This window comes from Geotrypetes seraphini, chromosome 18 (assembly GCF_902459505.1).
Source record: "Geotrypetes seraphini chromosome 18, aGeoSer1.1, whole genome shotgun sequence".
NCBI classification, from domain to species: Eukaryota; Metazoa; Chordata; class Amphibia; order Gymnophiona; family Dermophiidae; genus Geotrypetes; species Geotrypetes seraphini.
In genome coordinates this window covers 31,441,081-31,458,411 of record NC_047101.1, presented here as the reverse complement: position 1 = coordinate 31,458,411, position 17,331 = coordinate 31,441,081, and the positions used below count along the sequence as shown (strand labels likewise).

The 17,331-nt window shown below is 44.0% G+C and overlaps 1 protein-coding gene across 5 annotated transcripts in view; it reads left to right on the top strand.

The window, feature by feature from the left end:
- The window catches only part of SIL1 (SIL1 nucleotide exchange factor), a 179,685-nt gene extending 173,024 nt beyond the window's left edge, over positions 1-6,661 (top strand). For all 5 annotated transcript variants that reach the window (XM_033927650.1, XM_033927648.1, XM_033927647.1 and 2 more), the window contains one exon: positions 5,786-6,661. In XM_033927650.1, coding sequence (XP_033783541.1) covers positions 5,786-6,139 — 354 coding nt within the window. In that variant the 3' untranslated portion in view covers positions 6,140-6,661. The remainder of the gene's footprint in view (positions 1-5,785) is intronic.
- The last annotated feature ends 10,670 nt before the right edge of the window (positions 6,662-17,331 follow it).

Below are 17,331 nucleotides of genomic sequence, written 5' to 3'. Positions count from 1 at the left end.
CCAGTCGGGTTTTCAGGATTTCCCCAATGAATATGGAGTTCCCATCAAAGCTCTTCCCAGCCCATCCTAAGCCGAATAGCCATACAAACATTGCAAGTCTGCCCAGTACCGGCCTTAGTTCTTCAGTACAGGCCTTAGTTCTTAAATATATACCCTTCATTTTCTGATTAGAGATCCTCTGTGTTCAACCCATGCTTTTAAAAATTCTATCACCATCTTCTTCTCCACTGCTCAGGAGGGCATTCCGGGCATCAGCTACCCTCTCTGTGAAAAAGAATTTCCTAATATTACTTCTAAGTCTACTACCTTGCAACCTCAATTTATGACCTCTCGATTTACCATTTTTCCTTCTCTGGAAAAGATTTGGTTCTGTATTAATACCTTTTAAGTAATTATTTATTTTAAAAATTTATATACCGTTTAAAACTAAGCGGTTTACATAATTTACATACATAATTACATTACATTAGTGATTTCTATTCCGCCATTACCTTGCGCTTCAAGGCAGATTACATATGAATTGTCAGGACATTTAGAAGTACATAAGGAGTGGTCTGGACATTTTCTAAGTTGCTAAGGATTGGAGAGTACTGCAGGTGATGTTTGAGGTAGATCTAGTTGTGTTAGTTTGGTTTTATGTGTTTTTTGAATAGTAGGGTTTTTGTTTCTTTTTTGAAGGTTTTGTAGTCTGTGGTCAAGATCAGTAGATTGGAGAGTTGGTGGTCCAGTTTTGCTGCTCGAGTGGCTAGGAGGTTGTCGTACAGTTTTTTTTTGTTTGACGTTTTTGGTTGAAGGATGCGTGGATTCTCCTGTGTCTGGTTGAGGTGGATTTATTTAGTCGGTTGTTCCAGTAGGCTGGGTTGTCTCCGTTTATGGCTTTAAATAGTAGGCAGTAGAATTTGAAGAGTACTCCTGCTTGTATTGGGAGCCAGTGTGAGTGGTTGTATGCCTCTGTAATGTGGTCGTATTTCTTCAGCGAGTAGATAAGTCTTAGGGCTTTTGTACTGTTTGTAGTTGTTTTATCATGGTTGTTGGGCAAGGGAGATATAGTATGTTGCAGTAGTCCATTAGACCTAGGGCTAGGGATTTTTTCAAAGAATTTTCGAACTTGCCTTAGGTTTCTCTTGACTGCAAATTATTGTTTTGTTGATTTGTGGCTGCATGGTGCATCTTCTCTCTATCAGCACTCCCATGAGTTTTAAAGTGGGTCGGATGGGGTATGAGATTGAGTTTATTACTAGGTTTGTTACCATTGGGGTTTTGCTATTTTCGAGGATGAAGTTTGTTTTGTTAGGATTTAGTTTCAGTTTGTGTTCTTTCATCCATGTTGCTACTGTATCAAGTGTTTTGTATATTGTGCCTGCCATGGAGGGCACTGGTTGGTCGAAAGGAAGTAGAATGGTGATGTCATCTGCATAGCTGTAGGAGGTGAGTCCTAGTTTGTCTAGGCAAGAGCTGAGGGAAGCAATGTGTAGGTTAAAGAGTGTGGGAGATAGTGGTGATCCTTGGGGTACGCCACAGAGATTAGACCACGGTTCTGATTTTTCTTTGTTTGTTTTAACTCTATGTTCTGGATTGTAAAAATCCTTTAAACCATGATAGTACCTTGCCAGTTATAAAATTGCCATGTGATAAAATAAACATGCAAACAATCCTCAGAAAGATATAATTTGGATACTTAATCAATTTTACTAGAAATAGCTAGAAAAACTGCGTCTTAAGTAATTTTCTAAACCTGCCCTTTTCACAGCAATTTCGTATCTGACCCACCAAGGAGTTCCATATCTTAACTCCTGCACAACAGAAAGTCATTTTACCAGTCTCAACAAGTCTTGAATTCACAGATTTCCTCAGTAAAGCTGAATTCACAGATGTCCTCAGTAAAGCTAAATTCTCAGAACTCAAAGATCTTTTTGGTGTATAGCTAAATATATTATTTTAAAACAATTCTGGATGTTTCCATACAAGACTTGATGGCAAATCATAACTGCTTTATACTGTACTCTGAAGTAGAGTTGCGCATGAACAGAAATCAAACCCGTCCCCATTAGGAGTCAAATCTGTCCCCGCCCGTCCCTATAAACTTCAGAAGTAGTTATTTCATTTAATTATGCTACTGAATTAAAGGCTCTAATAGAGACCCATTTACAAATAAACAAAGACACTTTAATTTGGAAATATGAATTGAAAAGAATATATACTTTGTAAATGGGTTTCTACCGGAGCCTCTAATGTAAATATAAATACTCAGCTGATGAGGACCCTCAAGCTGTCAGCTGAGGACTTCCTCTGCAGTTAGCCGTGGATCCCTTTTGCCAAGCTTGGCAGGCAGCAGTAGCATCCCTGGGTCACAGATGCTGGCATCTCAGTGGCTCATGGATGCTGCCACTGACTGCTACGCTTGGTGGAGGGGAGTTCTGGCTGTCTCTAGAGGAGGTCCTCTGCTGGCGGTGCTTGGGGATCCCACCAGCCACAGCAAGGGTCAGCAAGTACTTTAACACTGTAGAAACAAAACCAGAAATGCTTTTCCTTTTCTTTTGAACACAATACAAAGACATCTGCTATATATATTTCCCAAAACTAACATATTTTAGTCAACAAATTCTGTTTTTTACCTTTGTTGTCTGGAGACTTATTTTTCCATCAAGTTGGTCTCAGTTCTTTTTTCCGCTTTTCCGTCTTCTGTAAATTCTTCTGTTGCTGTCCATTGGTTCCTCCTACCATGGTCCAGCATTTATCCCTCTCTCATCCCCCAGACCATGTGCAGCATCTTTCACCCCTGCCCACCAGCCCTATGCCCAATATTTTTCCTTCTATCACCCCTCTCCAGCAACATGCCACACCTCTCCCTCCATCACTATGCCCAACATTCCTCCCTCTTGCATCCCATTCAATCTGTCCCACTGTTCCCTTTCCATCACAACATTTCTCCCTCTCATCTTTCTCTTCCCTATCATCTGTACCTCACTCCCTCCCTATGACAAAAATTTTCCTTTCTTCCATTCCCCATGTACACATCTCTCTTTCCCTCTCACTAACACACACACGCCCAATTCTCCCTTTCTATTCCCTTCCCTTCCTCTCTCCCAAGTTCATGCCTTCTGTGTTCAAAACGCACTCCCTTCCCCCCTTCTGTGTCCCGCATTTGGGCCCCTCCCATGCCCCAATGCGCTTCCTCTTTGTTGCAACGCGTGTGTGATCTCGCTCCCTCTTTTTCTGCCCCCCCACCCCGGGGTCCACCAGCTCTCCCTTTCTCTTCCCAACTACCCTCCTATCCAGTATCTCTATCCCCTCCATCCCTTGTGTCCAACTTCTCTCCCTTTCTGTTCCTTCCCTCCTTAAATCCCATTGTCCACCATCTCTCTCCCTCTCCTGTTTTCAGAGCCATTATTTCTTCCCCCCCTCTCCTCTTTGCAGTATTCTCCGGTTTCCCCCCTGGCCTCCCGGTCTCACCTTCAGCTAATTAGGGCAGCGTCTCCTCTGAAGGGAATTTTTTCTCTTATGTCCGATTTATGTGGATTTTTGGATCAGATGAGATCCCTGCCCCCTCTTTTAGGTAGTGCCTCTTTCAGCACCATATCCAGCTTGTCTGACCCAAATTCCCCCTTTGCCAGACTTCTAGCACTGGCCACTCCCATATCATGCTGGTCACATGGCTCCTTCTTTTCTGTACCTCAAAGGCAAGACTCGGCTCTTTTGCATCTGAACTCCGATATCCATTAGCCTAGAACCAGCACAGTGACTGGCAGCGAGAGTTCAGATGCACCAGCGATGTTTTTGCAGGCTGCCCTAATTACCGTAGCTGAAGGGCAGCACTATTTCCAGCCGAACTTCTTCGCAGGGCAGTGGGCCCTGCACGCTGCACGTAACTGAGGTGAAGACTTTCCTCCGACGTCAGCTCTGACATCGGGAAAGACTTCCGGGTCAGCTACTGGAGGTGTGTTGAGAGCGCTGAACGCTGCAAAGAAGACTACAACATGGAGGGCAGTTAAAGGTGTGTATCAATCGAGCTCCCTCCAACCCCGTGGGATCCCCCAACGGGATCCCCGTGACCCAGAGGGGAACCTGATGGATCCCCGTCATCCCCGTTCCTGTGCAGCTCTCTACTCTGAAGGTGAATGGAAGCCAATGCAATTTTGGGAGATGTGGTAAAATGTGATCATATTTAGACAATCCCATTATCAATCGTTCTGCTACATTTTGTATAACTTGCAATGCTCTGCATCTTGCTTTTGTTATGCCAAGGTGCAGGGCATTTCAGTAATCAAGTCTTGACAAAACCATAGCCTGAACAACAGTTCGAAAATCATATGGTACTAACATTGGTTTTAATCGGTGTAACAAATGCATTTGTGCAAAGCATGCTTGAATGGTCTTAGTTACTTGCAGCTTCGTTGTTAGGCCAGAATCAAGCCTTACACCTAAAATGGTCAAAGATTCGTGTACCGAGAGATCATCATCGATTACTTTCACCTCTGTAGGCCACTGATAATCTGACTTTCCTACAAACATTATTTGTTTTGTCTACATTTAGTTGCAGACCTTGTTCTCCCATCCACTCAACTTTGCACATGTATACAGTCAATAATTGTTCAACATTCTTATCCCCTCCACCTACTGGGAAGAAAAAAATAATATCGTTTGCATATATTCGATATTCATCTCGTAAGGACCCAAATAAATTGCCTATAGCAGCCATATAAATGTTAAATAATAGGGCAGAGAGCGTCGAGCCCTGTGGCACTCCTGTCCTAGCTGAGTATACTCCTGAAATCTTACTTCCATTCCTCACTTGAAAGGATCATCCTAATAAGTATGTTTTAAACCAATTGAAAACAGCATCGTTCATTCCAAGATTATACAATCTACTCAACAATTTATGGAGATCAACCGAATCAAATGCTCCAGATATAACTAAAGACACAAGACAAAATGTCTTGTGTTGATCCATCCCTAATCGCAGAGTATCAATCAAGGAGATCAAAAGTAATTCTACATTTAAATGTCTGTATCATATCTCCCCTGTCCCTTCTGTCCTCTATAGCACTGGTCCCCAACCTTTTTGACGCCAAGGACCCCTTTTAAAGAAGCAAATATTTCCAGGTACTGGTAGGGGGGGAGGGGGATTCGGGGTGATTTCGTAGGGCAGTTTTATACACAATATACATTACTTTTCTATTATTATTAAGTTATAATATTGTAATAGAAATTCTAGACTTACCATAATGCAGAATCAGTGGGAGCCCTGAGCTTGTTTTCCTGCAACCAGACGATCCCATCTGGGGACGATGGAAGACAGTGACACGCCAGGCTGTGAAAGATCCCCTAGTGCAAGATCTTTCCATCCCACACTACAGAACCCTGCCGACTCTCCCACCTCGAGGCTGACATACCTCTGTTCCTAACAGCAGCGGCAGCAGCAGCACGGAAAAGGCTGCTTTGCTGCCTTCCTCACCGGGTCCTTCTCTCTGCTGCCGCGTCACTGATGCTATCATCAGGTATCTTTCCTTCCCATCCCCCGTGCAGCAGAACCCCGCCAACCCATCCCCCTGCGCAGCACCTTTCCATCTCTCTCTCTGCTTTGCCATGTGATTTACTGTGTACTAGCATGTGTGTATTTTTATGTATGTTACTCTGGAAACTGCTGAGATATTTGGCGGTATAAAAAACTTTTAAATAAATAAAGATTTCTCATATGCTTATGTAAAGACTGGTATTTGAACAATATATTTTAGAGTGATTGTGTCTTGTTTTACTTTATAAAATCTCTAATATTTTATTGCAGGAGTTACTGCAGGACTCTGAAGGCAATAATGAACAAATGAAGGAGAAAATTGAGCAGTATAAGCAGGTGCCCTTGGTGCCGGTGTTGATGGAACAGGGCTGGTGCAAAATCATTTCAGATCTGCTGTTTCTGCCAGAACATGACACCCGAGAAAAAGTCCTAAAAGCTGTAAACCTACTGCTAGCCTTCTGTAAAGAGCAGTACAGAGGAGACCAGAAACTCAATGCCACTTTGACTACTCTCAGAGGGGAATATGAAGAACTTGTGACAGAGGAACAGAAAGCCGAGGAGAAGGACAGCTACTTCAGAGAACTTCTCAGCAGCGTTAATGAGATCCTTCAGAATTTAAAATGAAGGATCCAAAACGAAAGACAGTTTCAAGGATGTTTAGGCATAAATAAATTGTTAATAAGAGCTCAGTAAGCCTCGTCTTTGCAGACTCTGTTTCTTGTGCACTTTCTTTAGATGTCAGAACGACGACGCAAAGCTCAGTAGCTCTGGTGTAGGGAAAAGCCAATGAACCTTGCTCTCTGTGGTAATTTTACTATGTCTTAGAAAATCTGAAGGTAATGAGGGTAAGAAAAGGACAAGCGACATTTCTCAGAGAATACTGAATATTTTGCCATTTTACATTGCTGATCAGAAACACGCTTATAGAAATGAGTATTTCAGTGGAAAATTGTAATGAATGTACTGAACTGTCACTTTTATCCTGACTTGAGATTTAAAACCATTCACAATTATCCTGTTTTGGCCCAGATACAATCACATAGCAAGTCCCAAGAGCTCTGTTTTCTTACAGGGAATAAAATATTGATTTAAATGTAAATCCTTTGATATTTACTGCTAAGCCAGTAAAACCTTTTCTTTATATTACAGATGTGTAAACCTACTTGTACTTTTTTTTTTTTTTTGGTGGGGGGGAAGATTCTATTCTGAGTGTAGATTCACATGCTGTAAACAAGAGAAAAACAAGGATCATAGGAATTAGGCACTGACTTCAGATGTACTGGTACAAATAAACCTCTCAGCTACCCTAGAGAGAAAAATACAGTACTGTATAATTCACACAAGCACAATGAATAATGGCGGACCTTAGGAAATTGGAAGACTGGGCGTCCAAATGGCAGATGAAATTTAATGTGGACAAATGCAAAGTGATGCACATTGGAAGACTAACCTGAATCACAGTTACCGGATGCTAGGGTCCACCTTGGGGGTTAGCGCCCAAGAGAAGGATCTGGGTATCATCGTAGACAATACGATGAAACCTTCTGCTCAATGCGTGGCAGTGGCCAAAAAAGCAAACAGGATGCTGGGAATTATTTAAAAAGGGATGGTTAACAAGACTAAGAATGTAATAATGCCCCTGAATCAATCCATGGTGTGACCTCATCTGGAGTATTGCGTTCAATTATCTCAAGAAAGATATATAGTGGCGCTAGAAAAGGTTCAAAGAAGAGCGACCAAGATGGTAAAGGAGATGGAACTCCTCTTGTATGAGGAGAGACTAAAACGGTTAGGGCTCTTCAGCTTGGAAAAGAGACGGCTGAGGGGAGATATGATTGAAGGCTACAAAATCCTGAGTAGAGTAGAACGGGTACAAGTGAATTGATATTTCACTCTGTCAAAAATTACAAAGACTAGGGGACACTCGATGAAATTACAGGGAAATACTTTTAAAACCAATTGGAGGAAAACATTTTTCACTCAGGGAATAGTTAAGCTCTGGAATGCTTTGCCAGAGGATGTGGTAAGAGCAGATAGTGTAGCTGGTTTAAAAAAAGGCTTGGACAAGTTCCTGGAGGAAAAGGCCATAGTCTGTTATTGAGAAAGGCACAGGGGAAGCCACTGCTTGCCCTGTATCGGTAGCATGGAATATTGCTACACCTTGGGTTTTGGCAAGGTACTAGTGACCTGGCTTGGCCACCGTGAAAGCAGGCTACTGGGCTTGATGGACCATTGGTCTGACCCAATAAGCCTATTCTTATGTTCTTAAATGCAGATATACTCTCTTAAGTGCATAGTCAGGGAACGCCACAACCAGGAGTGCATTTGCGGGTCCTGAAAGCGATGATCATTTTGATCCTGGCAAACCTTGCTGAGTCTGAAGCGAAGCTCAGCACTCTTGGGTAGGGACTTTGATTTATATATTAGTTTTATACAGACAACAACCCTTACAAACGGAACACTAAACAAAGACATGAGTCACATAATGATTACACCTATTCCCAAAGATCAGAAAACCTCTACAGCACTGACATCCAACTACAGACCCATAGCAAGCATGCCCCTCTTCACTAAACTACTAGAAGGATTGGTCAACTTCCAACTAGTAAACTACCTAGACAAATTTAACATCCTCAGTGAACATCAATCAGTTTTCAGGAAAGCATATAGCACAGAAACGGTCATAGCCTCCATACTAAACCACCTCTATGATCTCTTCAGCAAAGGCAAAAGCGCACTGATTCTGCAACTAGACCTTAGCAGTGCGTTTGACCTAGTAGACCACGAAATCATGCTACTGTGCTTTGACGCAATGGGAATTTCGGGAAAGGTAAAGAAATGGTTCCAAGAATTCCTAACAAACAGATCCTACCGAATAGCCAGCAATGGAAATCACTCCAACCCATGGAAAAACCTGTCAGGGGTACCCCAAGGCTCTCCTCTATCACCTACATTATTCAACATCTACATAGCATCCTTAGGTCACCGACTACAAAAATTAAACTTAAAACACTACATATACGCAGAAGATATATCCATCCTAAACCCCTTAAATGACATCTCAACTGAAATTATAGACAACTTCTCGCATACAATGATAGAAATTGAAAAATGGGCCACCAACTTCAAACTGAAATTAAACACAGAGAAAACAAAAGTCTTCTTGGCAAGCCCCAATGACAAAATAACAAGAACATCATTAAAAATAGGGGATGACGGGTGTTGTATGCTGTTACGGGGGGGCGGGGGGGGCGGTGGGAGGGCTGGGAGGGAGGGGGGTGGGATTGTTATCAGAGGGTTTTGCTGTTCTGCAGATTGATTGACTGCACTGTTTTTGTACTGTACTGCTGTGTTGGTGAGTGGTTCTTTGTTATAAATAAACAATTACAAAAAAAATAAAATAAACGACCACGAATACCCGATTTCCAAAACCATAAAAATTCTGGGTATCACACTAGACACGCACTTGACCATGGCTGACCACACAAACTTAACAGTGAAGAAAGGGGAAGACAATAGGAATCTACCACAAAGAGAGGACAAAAGAGACAATACTCAGGAGTTGACAGGCCAGGAAGGGGACAGAATGAAGCATGAAATGCAAGGTAAAATAGAAAGGAAGGGAAAATGCCAAGACTTGAACTGCATGTATACAAATGCAAGGAGCCTAAAGAACAAAATGGGGGAACTAGAAGTCATGGCCAATAAGGAGAAACTAGACATCATAGGGATCACGGAAACATGGTGGAACGAGGAAAACAAATGGGACATAGTACTGCCAGGATACAAACTCTACCGAAAAGACAGGACGTACCAGAAGGGGGGAGGAATAGCACTATACATAAGGGATACCATCCACTCAACCACTGTGGACACAGCAGAGACAAATGCCCAACTGGAGTCATTGTGGATCAAAGTACCAGGAAGCAACGGATCCGAGATAAAGATGGGACTGTTCTACCGTCCACCTGGGCAAACTGAAGCTGAAGATACAGAAATGGTAGCCGAGCTGAGAAGGGAATGCAAGAACCCAAACACCATAGTTATGGGAGATTTCAACTATCCTGGGATAGACTGGTGTCTTGGAAATTCAAAATGTGCAAGGGAAACGGAGTTCCTGGAAGCAGTCCAGGACTGCTTCATGGAACAACTAGTCGAGGCACCAACGAGAGGATCAGCGACTCTGGATCTGATCCTCAATGGGCTGAAAGGCCCCGCGAAGGATGTGGAGATCATAGGACCACTAGGAACCAGTGACCACAACATGATTCAGTTCAAAGTGCAAGTAGGACTACCTATGGGAAAGAGAACCAAGGCAACATCATTTAACTTCAAGAAAGGGAACTATGATGCCATGAGACAAATGGTGAGAAAGAAGCTCAAAAACAGCTCCAAGGAAACTCGGACTGTGGAGCAAGCCTGGTCCCTATTCAAGGACACAGTAAACAAGGCACAAAACCTATATATACCAAGATTTAGGAAAGGTTCCAAGAAGAATCAGACAAAGGACCCTGCATGGATAACCAGTGAAGTAAAGAAAGTGATAGGAGACAAGAAAAAATCATTTCGGAAGTGGAAAAAGGACAAAACTGAAGGAAACTGGAGAGAGCACAGGAAGCAACAAAAAGAATGTCACCAAGTAGTCAGGAAAGCCAAGAAAGAGTATGAGGAGAGACTAGCAAAGGAAGCAAGAAATTTCAAACCATTTTTCAGATATGTGAAAGGGAAACAGCCAGCAAGGGAGGAGGTGGGGCCCCTGGATGAGGGTGACCAGAAGGGAGTGGTGAAAGAGGAAAAAGAGGTGGCTGGTAGTCTAAACAAGTTCTTCTCGTCGGTCTTTACAATAGAGGACACATCCATTGTGCCAGAACCGGAAAAAATCTTCAGGGGAGACCAAGAGGGGAAATTATCATGCATGGAGGTAAGCCTCGAAGACGTTCTCAGGCAGATAGATAGATTAAGAACGGACAAAGCTCCGGGCCCAGACGGGATCCACCCGAGAATACTAAAAGAGCTCAGAGATGAAACAGCAGAGTTACTGCAACATATTTGCAACCTGTCCTTGAGAACAGGGGTAATCCCGGAGGACTGGAAGATAGCGAATGTTACACCGATCTTCAAAAAAGGATCGAGAGGCGACCCGGGAAACTACAGACCGGTGAGCTTAACCTCTGTTCCGGGGAAGATGGTCGAATCAATGATCAGGGAAGGTATCAATGAGCATATAGAAAAAAATAATCTGATGAGATCAAGCCAGCATGGTTTCTGTAAAGGCCGATCATGCCAAACAAATCTACTGCATTTCTTTGAGGGGATAAGTAAGCAATTGGACCAAGGTGACCCAGTAGACATTATATATCTAGATTTCCAAAAAGCCTTCGACAAGGTGCCCCATGAACGCTTACTGAAGAAACTGTGGAGTCACGGGGTGGAAGGGAACGTGTACAGATGGATCAAAAATTGGCTGGCGGACAGGAAACAGAGGGTAGGAGTAAAGGGGCACTACTCTGACTGGATAGGGGTCACAAGTGGTGTTCCGCAAGGGTCAGTGCTGGGACCATTGCTGTTCAATATATTTATTAATGATCTAGAAACGGGGACAAAGTGCGAAGTTATCAAGTTCGCGGATGACACAAAACTCTCCAGCAGGGCCAGAACTGTTGAGGAATGCAAAGAACTGCAGAGCGACCTGAACAAGCTGAGTGAGTGGGCAAATAAATGGCAGATGAGCTTCAATGTGGAGAAATGTAAGGTATTGCACATAGGGAAGGGGAACTCCATGTACAGCTATACGATGGGAGGGAGGGTACTCGGGGGAAGCAGCCAAGAAAAAGATCTGGGGGTATTGGTGGATAACACAATGAAGCAGGCGGCACAATGTGCAGCGGCCTCAAAAAAAGCGAACAGAATGTTGGGCATTATCAAAAAAGGTATCACTACCAGAACAAAAGAAGTTATCCTGCCACTGTATCGAGCAATGGTGCGCCCACATCTGGAATACTGCGTCCAATACTGGTCGCCATACCTCAAGAAGGACATGGCAATACTCGAGAGGGTCCAGAGGAGGGCAACGAGGATGATAAAGGGTATGGAGAACCTTTCATATGCTGAACGGTTAGACAGGCTGGGGCTCTTTACCCTGGAGAAGCGGAGACTGAGAGGGGACATGATAGAAACTTATAAAATCATGAAGGGCATAGAGAAGGTGGAGAGGGACAGATTCTTTAGACTAGCAGGGACAACTAAAACAAGAGGTCATTCAGAAAAACTGAGAGGAGACAGATTCATAACGAATGCAAGGAGGTTCTTCTTCACTCAGAGGGTGGTGGACACCTGGAACGCGCTTCCCGGAGAGGTGATAGGACAGAGTACAATTCTGGGGTTCAAAAAGGGACTGGATGATTTCCTGGAAGCAAAGGGAATAACAGGGTACAGATAGAGGTTTACCTTACAGGACATTGAGCGAATAGGGTATGGATATTTTAGGTTAGGTAGGGAACACTTTCAGGTCATGGACCTGGGGGGCCGCCGCGGGAGCGGACTGCCGGGCACGATGGACCCCTGGTCTGACCCGGCAGAGGCAACGCTTATGTTCTTATGTTCTTATGTTACACTATGGAAGCTAAGGACTATTAAAAAATACTTTGACACAACATCCTTCAGGCTACTGGTACAATCGCTGATCCTATCCATACTGGACTACTGCAACATCGTCTACCTGGGTATCCCACAAAAAACAATAAAGAAACTGAGATTAGTGCAAAACACTGCAGTTCGCTTAATCTTCAGACTGAGAAAAAAAGACCACATTAGCCCATACTACAAAAAAATTGCACTGGCTACCAATAGAAGGGTGAATTCAGTTCAAATTTGCATGCATCTGCTTCAAACAAATCTGGGGCCTAGCACCTTCCTACCTGCAAACACACTTCACTCTACACAACCCCACACGAACAACCAGAAACAAAAACATCTTCGCCTATCCTAAAATCACTGGCTGCAAATACAAATCCTTCCTTGACAGAATCTTCATGTTCCAAGCTAACAGACAACAATCCTGGCTGGGAAACTACATAAATAAAACCAGACAGACCTACAACGCATTCCGAAAATCAATCAAAACCACTCTGTTTGACAAATTCATCACCTAAACAGACCGACTTTCGCTCTACGCATTTCCCCCCTACAAACCCGAAACAATCTCTCAGGCAATCCCAACCCCCTCTCACATCCCTCCCCTCTCAACCCTGCTTACATTCCCTCCCCTTCAACCCTTTCTGCTGCAACATTCCCCTCACACATTCGTAATTCGCTGAATGTCCAGCCTTCTTTTGATGTGAACCGCGTAGAAATCGTCTGACTATAGCGGTATAGAAAAATAAAGTTATTATTATATCTCTATCTGTTGGTTTTAAGTGAGATCCTTTTGGTCACCTACCATTTGGAAGGCCTCAACTAAAGGTAACTTTGTGAATCGTTAGCTGATCTTTTCTATAAATCTCTCTCTCCCTACCCACACAAGGCAATTCTATAAATGGCCATAAATAGTCAACAGTGATGCATGTGTATGCACTAGACACTATTCTATAAGATAGCACCTAAGTACCCAGGTCTAGTGCAAAATATCAATTAAATGGAGGGTAATATTTATAACAGAGTGCATAGGTTGATATGGCAGGAAGGTGCCTATTTTATAAACACAAAAAGGTAGCTGTGGAAGTTATTTTGAAGTAGAGAATGACAAGGTGGCTAGCCGCAGGTAACCCGCCAAAACGGTGAGGAAAAACCTGTGATCACTGTGGCTATGGGGACAAGGCCATTCACTGCTCCCTTTCTCCCTCCCTGCCCCTTACCTTCGTGGCCGCGAGTCTAAATTGCCTTCTTATAGCAACCGGAGCGTTGAAGTCTCGTGTGGCTGCCGTAAAGTTGCATCAGAGACGACCTTTACGGCAGCCATATGCAACTACAACGCTCCAGCTGCTATAAGAAGGCAGTTTAGATATCGCCAGCCATAGGTAAAGGGCAGGAAGGTTTGTCGGACACAGCCTGTTGTCCGGGGGGGGGGGGGGGAGTGAAAGTGCCACAAAGGTAAGGGGCAGGGAGGAGGAAATGTGGGGTGGAGAGCAAAAGACGCTGAAGGGAAATGGGTAAAACAGAGTGGGGAGAAAGACACTGAAAGCACATGGGGAAAACAGAGCACATAAGCAATGCCTCTGCTGGGTCAGACCTGAGGTCCATCGTGCCCAGCAGTCCGCTCACGCGGCGGCCCAACAGGTCCAGAACCTGCGTAATAATCCTCTATCTATACCCCTCTATCCCCTTTTCCAACAGGAAATTGTCCAATCCTTTCTTAAACCCCAGTATCGTACTCTGCCCTATTACATCCTCTGGAAGCGCATTCCAGGTGTCCACCACCCGCTGAGTAAAGAAAAACTTCCTAGCATTTGTTTTGAATCTATCCCCTTCTAATTTTTCCGAATGCCCTCTTGTTCTTTTATGTTTTGAAAGTTTGAAGAATCTGTCTCTCTCCACTTTCTCTATGCCCTTCATGATCTTGTAGGTCTCTATCATGTCTCCTCTGAGTCTCCGCTTTTCCAGGGAGAAGAGCTCCAGCTTCTCCAATCTTTCAGTGTATGAAAGGTTTTCCATGCCCTTAATCATTCGTGTCCCCTCATTCGAGGGGAGAGAAGGACGCTGAATGCATATGGGGAAGACGGGGGAGAAGAACGCTGAATGCACATGGGGAAGACAGAGGGGGGGGAGAAGGATGCTGAAGGGAAATGGGGAAGAGAGTGGGGAGAAAATGCTGGCAGGGAAGAAGACAGAGATGCAAGACTATGGGGGGACGGAAGGAAAAAGATTGGTGCCAGACCAATTTGGAAGAGGGGGAGAAAGGGAGAGGTACAGTAACAGAGCAAATGGAAGACGCAGAGAGAAGACAGACAGTGGATAGAAGGAATTGAATGAGAAGATGAGGAAAGCAGAAACCAGACAACAAATGTAGAAAAAAAAAATCTATTTCTTTTTCTTCAGGATAAAGTAGTATATTAGTTGTGTTGATAAAAATTTATAAACAAAGCCCTGCCAGTTGAACATCTTTCTCCAGTTCAGCAGCCAGAACTTTGATTTATAAAGAAGGAATAAGCTAAATATTGCAGTACTGAGGCTTGTATGGATGCTGTGGGGACGGTGATGGGGTGGTGAATGGGATGGCAATGACGGGGCGGTAAAGGGGTCGGTGGGCCGGGGACGGTGCAGTGACGGGGACAGATTTTTTCCTCATGTCATTCTCTATTTTGAAGTATATGGGCATCTCAAAATCCTCATAAACTTCCACTTGCTTGAAATGTCCAAATCCTGATTTTATAAAGGCAGAAAATGGGTCTTTCACCTGCAGTACCTCCAAATAGCAAGGGGTCACATTGTGGGTATGTTTTGAGCAAGACTACAGAGGGCCCAAAATCAGGACGTCCAACAGCAATTACCGATAAGAAGTACTTTTTAGACTTGAGGATTTTTTCCTAAGTTAGACCTACTTCAGTCACATCCAGAGTACAAGCACATGCTCTGATTGAGCAGCTGACCACTGGAGGGATTAAGGCATGACACCTCCTTAATCCCCCAGTGGTTACTGTTTTCTCACTGTCTCCTGACAGGGGATCCCAAGCTCTATGACAGCTTCAGCAAAGCAGAAAACAAGTGTGATGAATAACCTAGGCCTAGATTCACTAAGGACACCAAACGTGTCCCGACCACTTTGCGATCACTTAGTGACCCCGACCTGATTCACTAACCTTACTCCCGGTCCGATCCACGTCTGATCCGATCCATGTATGCAAATGAGGGAGAACGGCATGCAAATACAGGCAGGCAGCGATTCACTAAAAAAAAAAAAAAAGAGAGAGGTTACACCAACTGGGCTGGCCGATCAAAAAATAAGTGACTGCCGAGGACCAGTCGCTCAGGTCTTTTCCGACTGCCCTGCTCTCTGCCCCGACTCTCCTGCCCTTCCCCACAGTACAAGCCCGTGGTTTTAACCCGCGGGTTTAAAGTGGGTTATAACCATGGGCTTGCAAAGTGAAAAAAAAAGGTAAAGTAAAAAAAAGTTTCAGCTCTGTCAAGCACGGAGGGCCAGCGCATGCGCAGACCATCTACAGGCAAAGAAGATGGTCTGCGCATGCATCAGGATCGCTGCAGAGCGATCCGTGCAGTTGGTTGGGGGTGGGATTCTGATCTCCCTCATTTGCATGAGGATGCTTCGTGAATCATCCCCCCGGCCACGGATCGGATCGGATCGGATCCGTGGCCTTAGTGAATCTAGTCCAGGGGTGGGCAACTCCGGTCCTCGAGGGCCGGAATCCAGTCAGGTTTTCAGGATTTCCCCAATAAATATGCAAGAGATCTATTTGCATGTACTGCTTTCAATGCATATTCATTGGGCAAATCCTGAAAACCCGACTTGCCCAGCCCTGATCTAGCCCCTAAGTGCTTAGTGCAGTAGACTTTAAATCAAGAGACACAGGTTCTAATCTCATTTTATCTTTTTTGATTGCGAGTCCTCCAGAAACCCAAAAAGCAGCGAAGAAGTTACTGATATCCCACGAAGAAAGCCAAGCAGACAGAATAGAGTGGGAATCAAAAGCAGACATACGAAGGGGAGCAAGTCCAATCAATTCTTTATTGTGGAAATGTTCACACAGAACTCAACAAAGATTGTGTTTCAGCAGAAAGCGTTCATCAGGGGTCTGACCCAATGTTTCAAATATCCACAACACACTTTTCAAAAAGGTTTTCATCGTAAGGCTGCACATTATCATATGATGTCAAGTCACACAAAAGTGCAGGCTATCTTAGGTGCAGCCTGCACTTTTGTGGAGACTAGACCTGGGAAGGTGAGGTGGACCAAAAGTGTATGTGGGAGGAGGAAGGGACATGGATGTTGGACCTACAAGTTAAAGGGCAGGGGAGGAGAGATGGACTCATAAATGGGGTGTGTGTGGAAGAAGTGACCCAGACCGGAAAGGAGGATTGGAGGAGAGGACCTACATAGGACGGTGAGATGCTGGGCTTACAAGTGTGGGGGGGGGGGGGGTTTGATAAAGAGAGGAAGAGAGAGTGACTCAGACCAGAAATGGGAGGTGGGAAGGGCAACAAAACTGCAGTTGGAGTGAGAGAGAACAGAGGAGGCTGGAACCTGAGAGGGAAAAGACAGAATGGAATTTCAGACCTTAGGACAAGGGAATTCTTTGCTTTTATTTACTGTATTTCAGCATTAATATCAAGTCAATGCAGAGTTTATTGTATGGGGTATAGTATTAAGCCTATTTTTAATAGTAACTCTCAAGCAACAGAAGCTACATATATCCAGCATCTACCAATCCCTGTGGGTGCTGGTTAACTGAGAGTCTACTGTACATCAGAAGCAGAAAACTTGTGAGGGAAATCATGGAACTGTTGGATGATCAAGGTGCAAAAGGAGCACTCGGGGAGGATAAGGCCACAGCAGAGACTGAGTGAATTTACTTCGGTTTTTACGGAAGAAGATGTAAGAGGTCTACTTGAATCGTAAATGGTTTTCAAGAGTAATGATGTGGAGGAACTGAAAGAAATCTCTGTGAGTAGTAGTAACCGGGAAGATGTACTAAGCCAAATTGACAAGTTAAAGAGTGATAAATCACCTGGATAGATGGTATACATCCAAGAATACTGAAAGAAATTGCTGATTTGATGTTAGTGATCTGTAACTTGTTGCTAAAATCGCCTTAAGATTGGAGGGTGGCCAATATTACACTGATTTTTAAAAAGGGTTCTAGGAG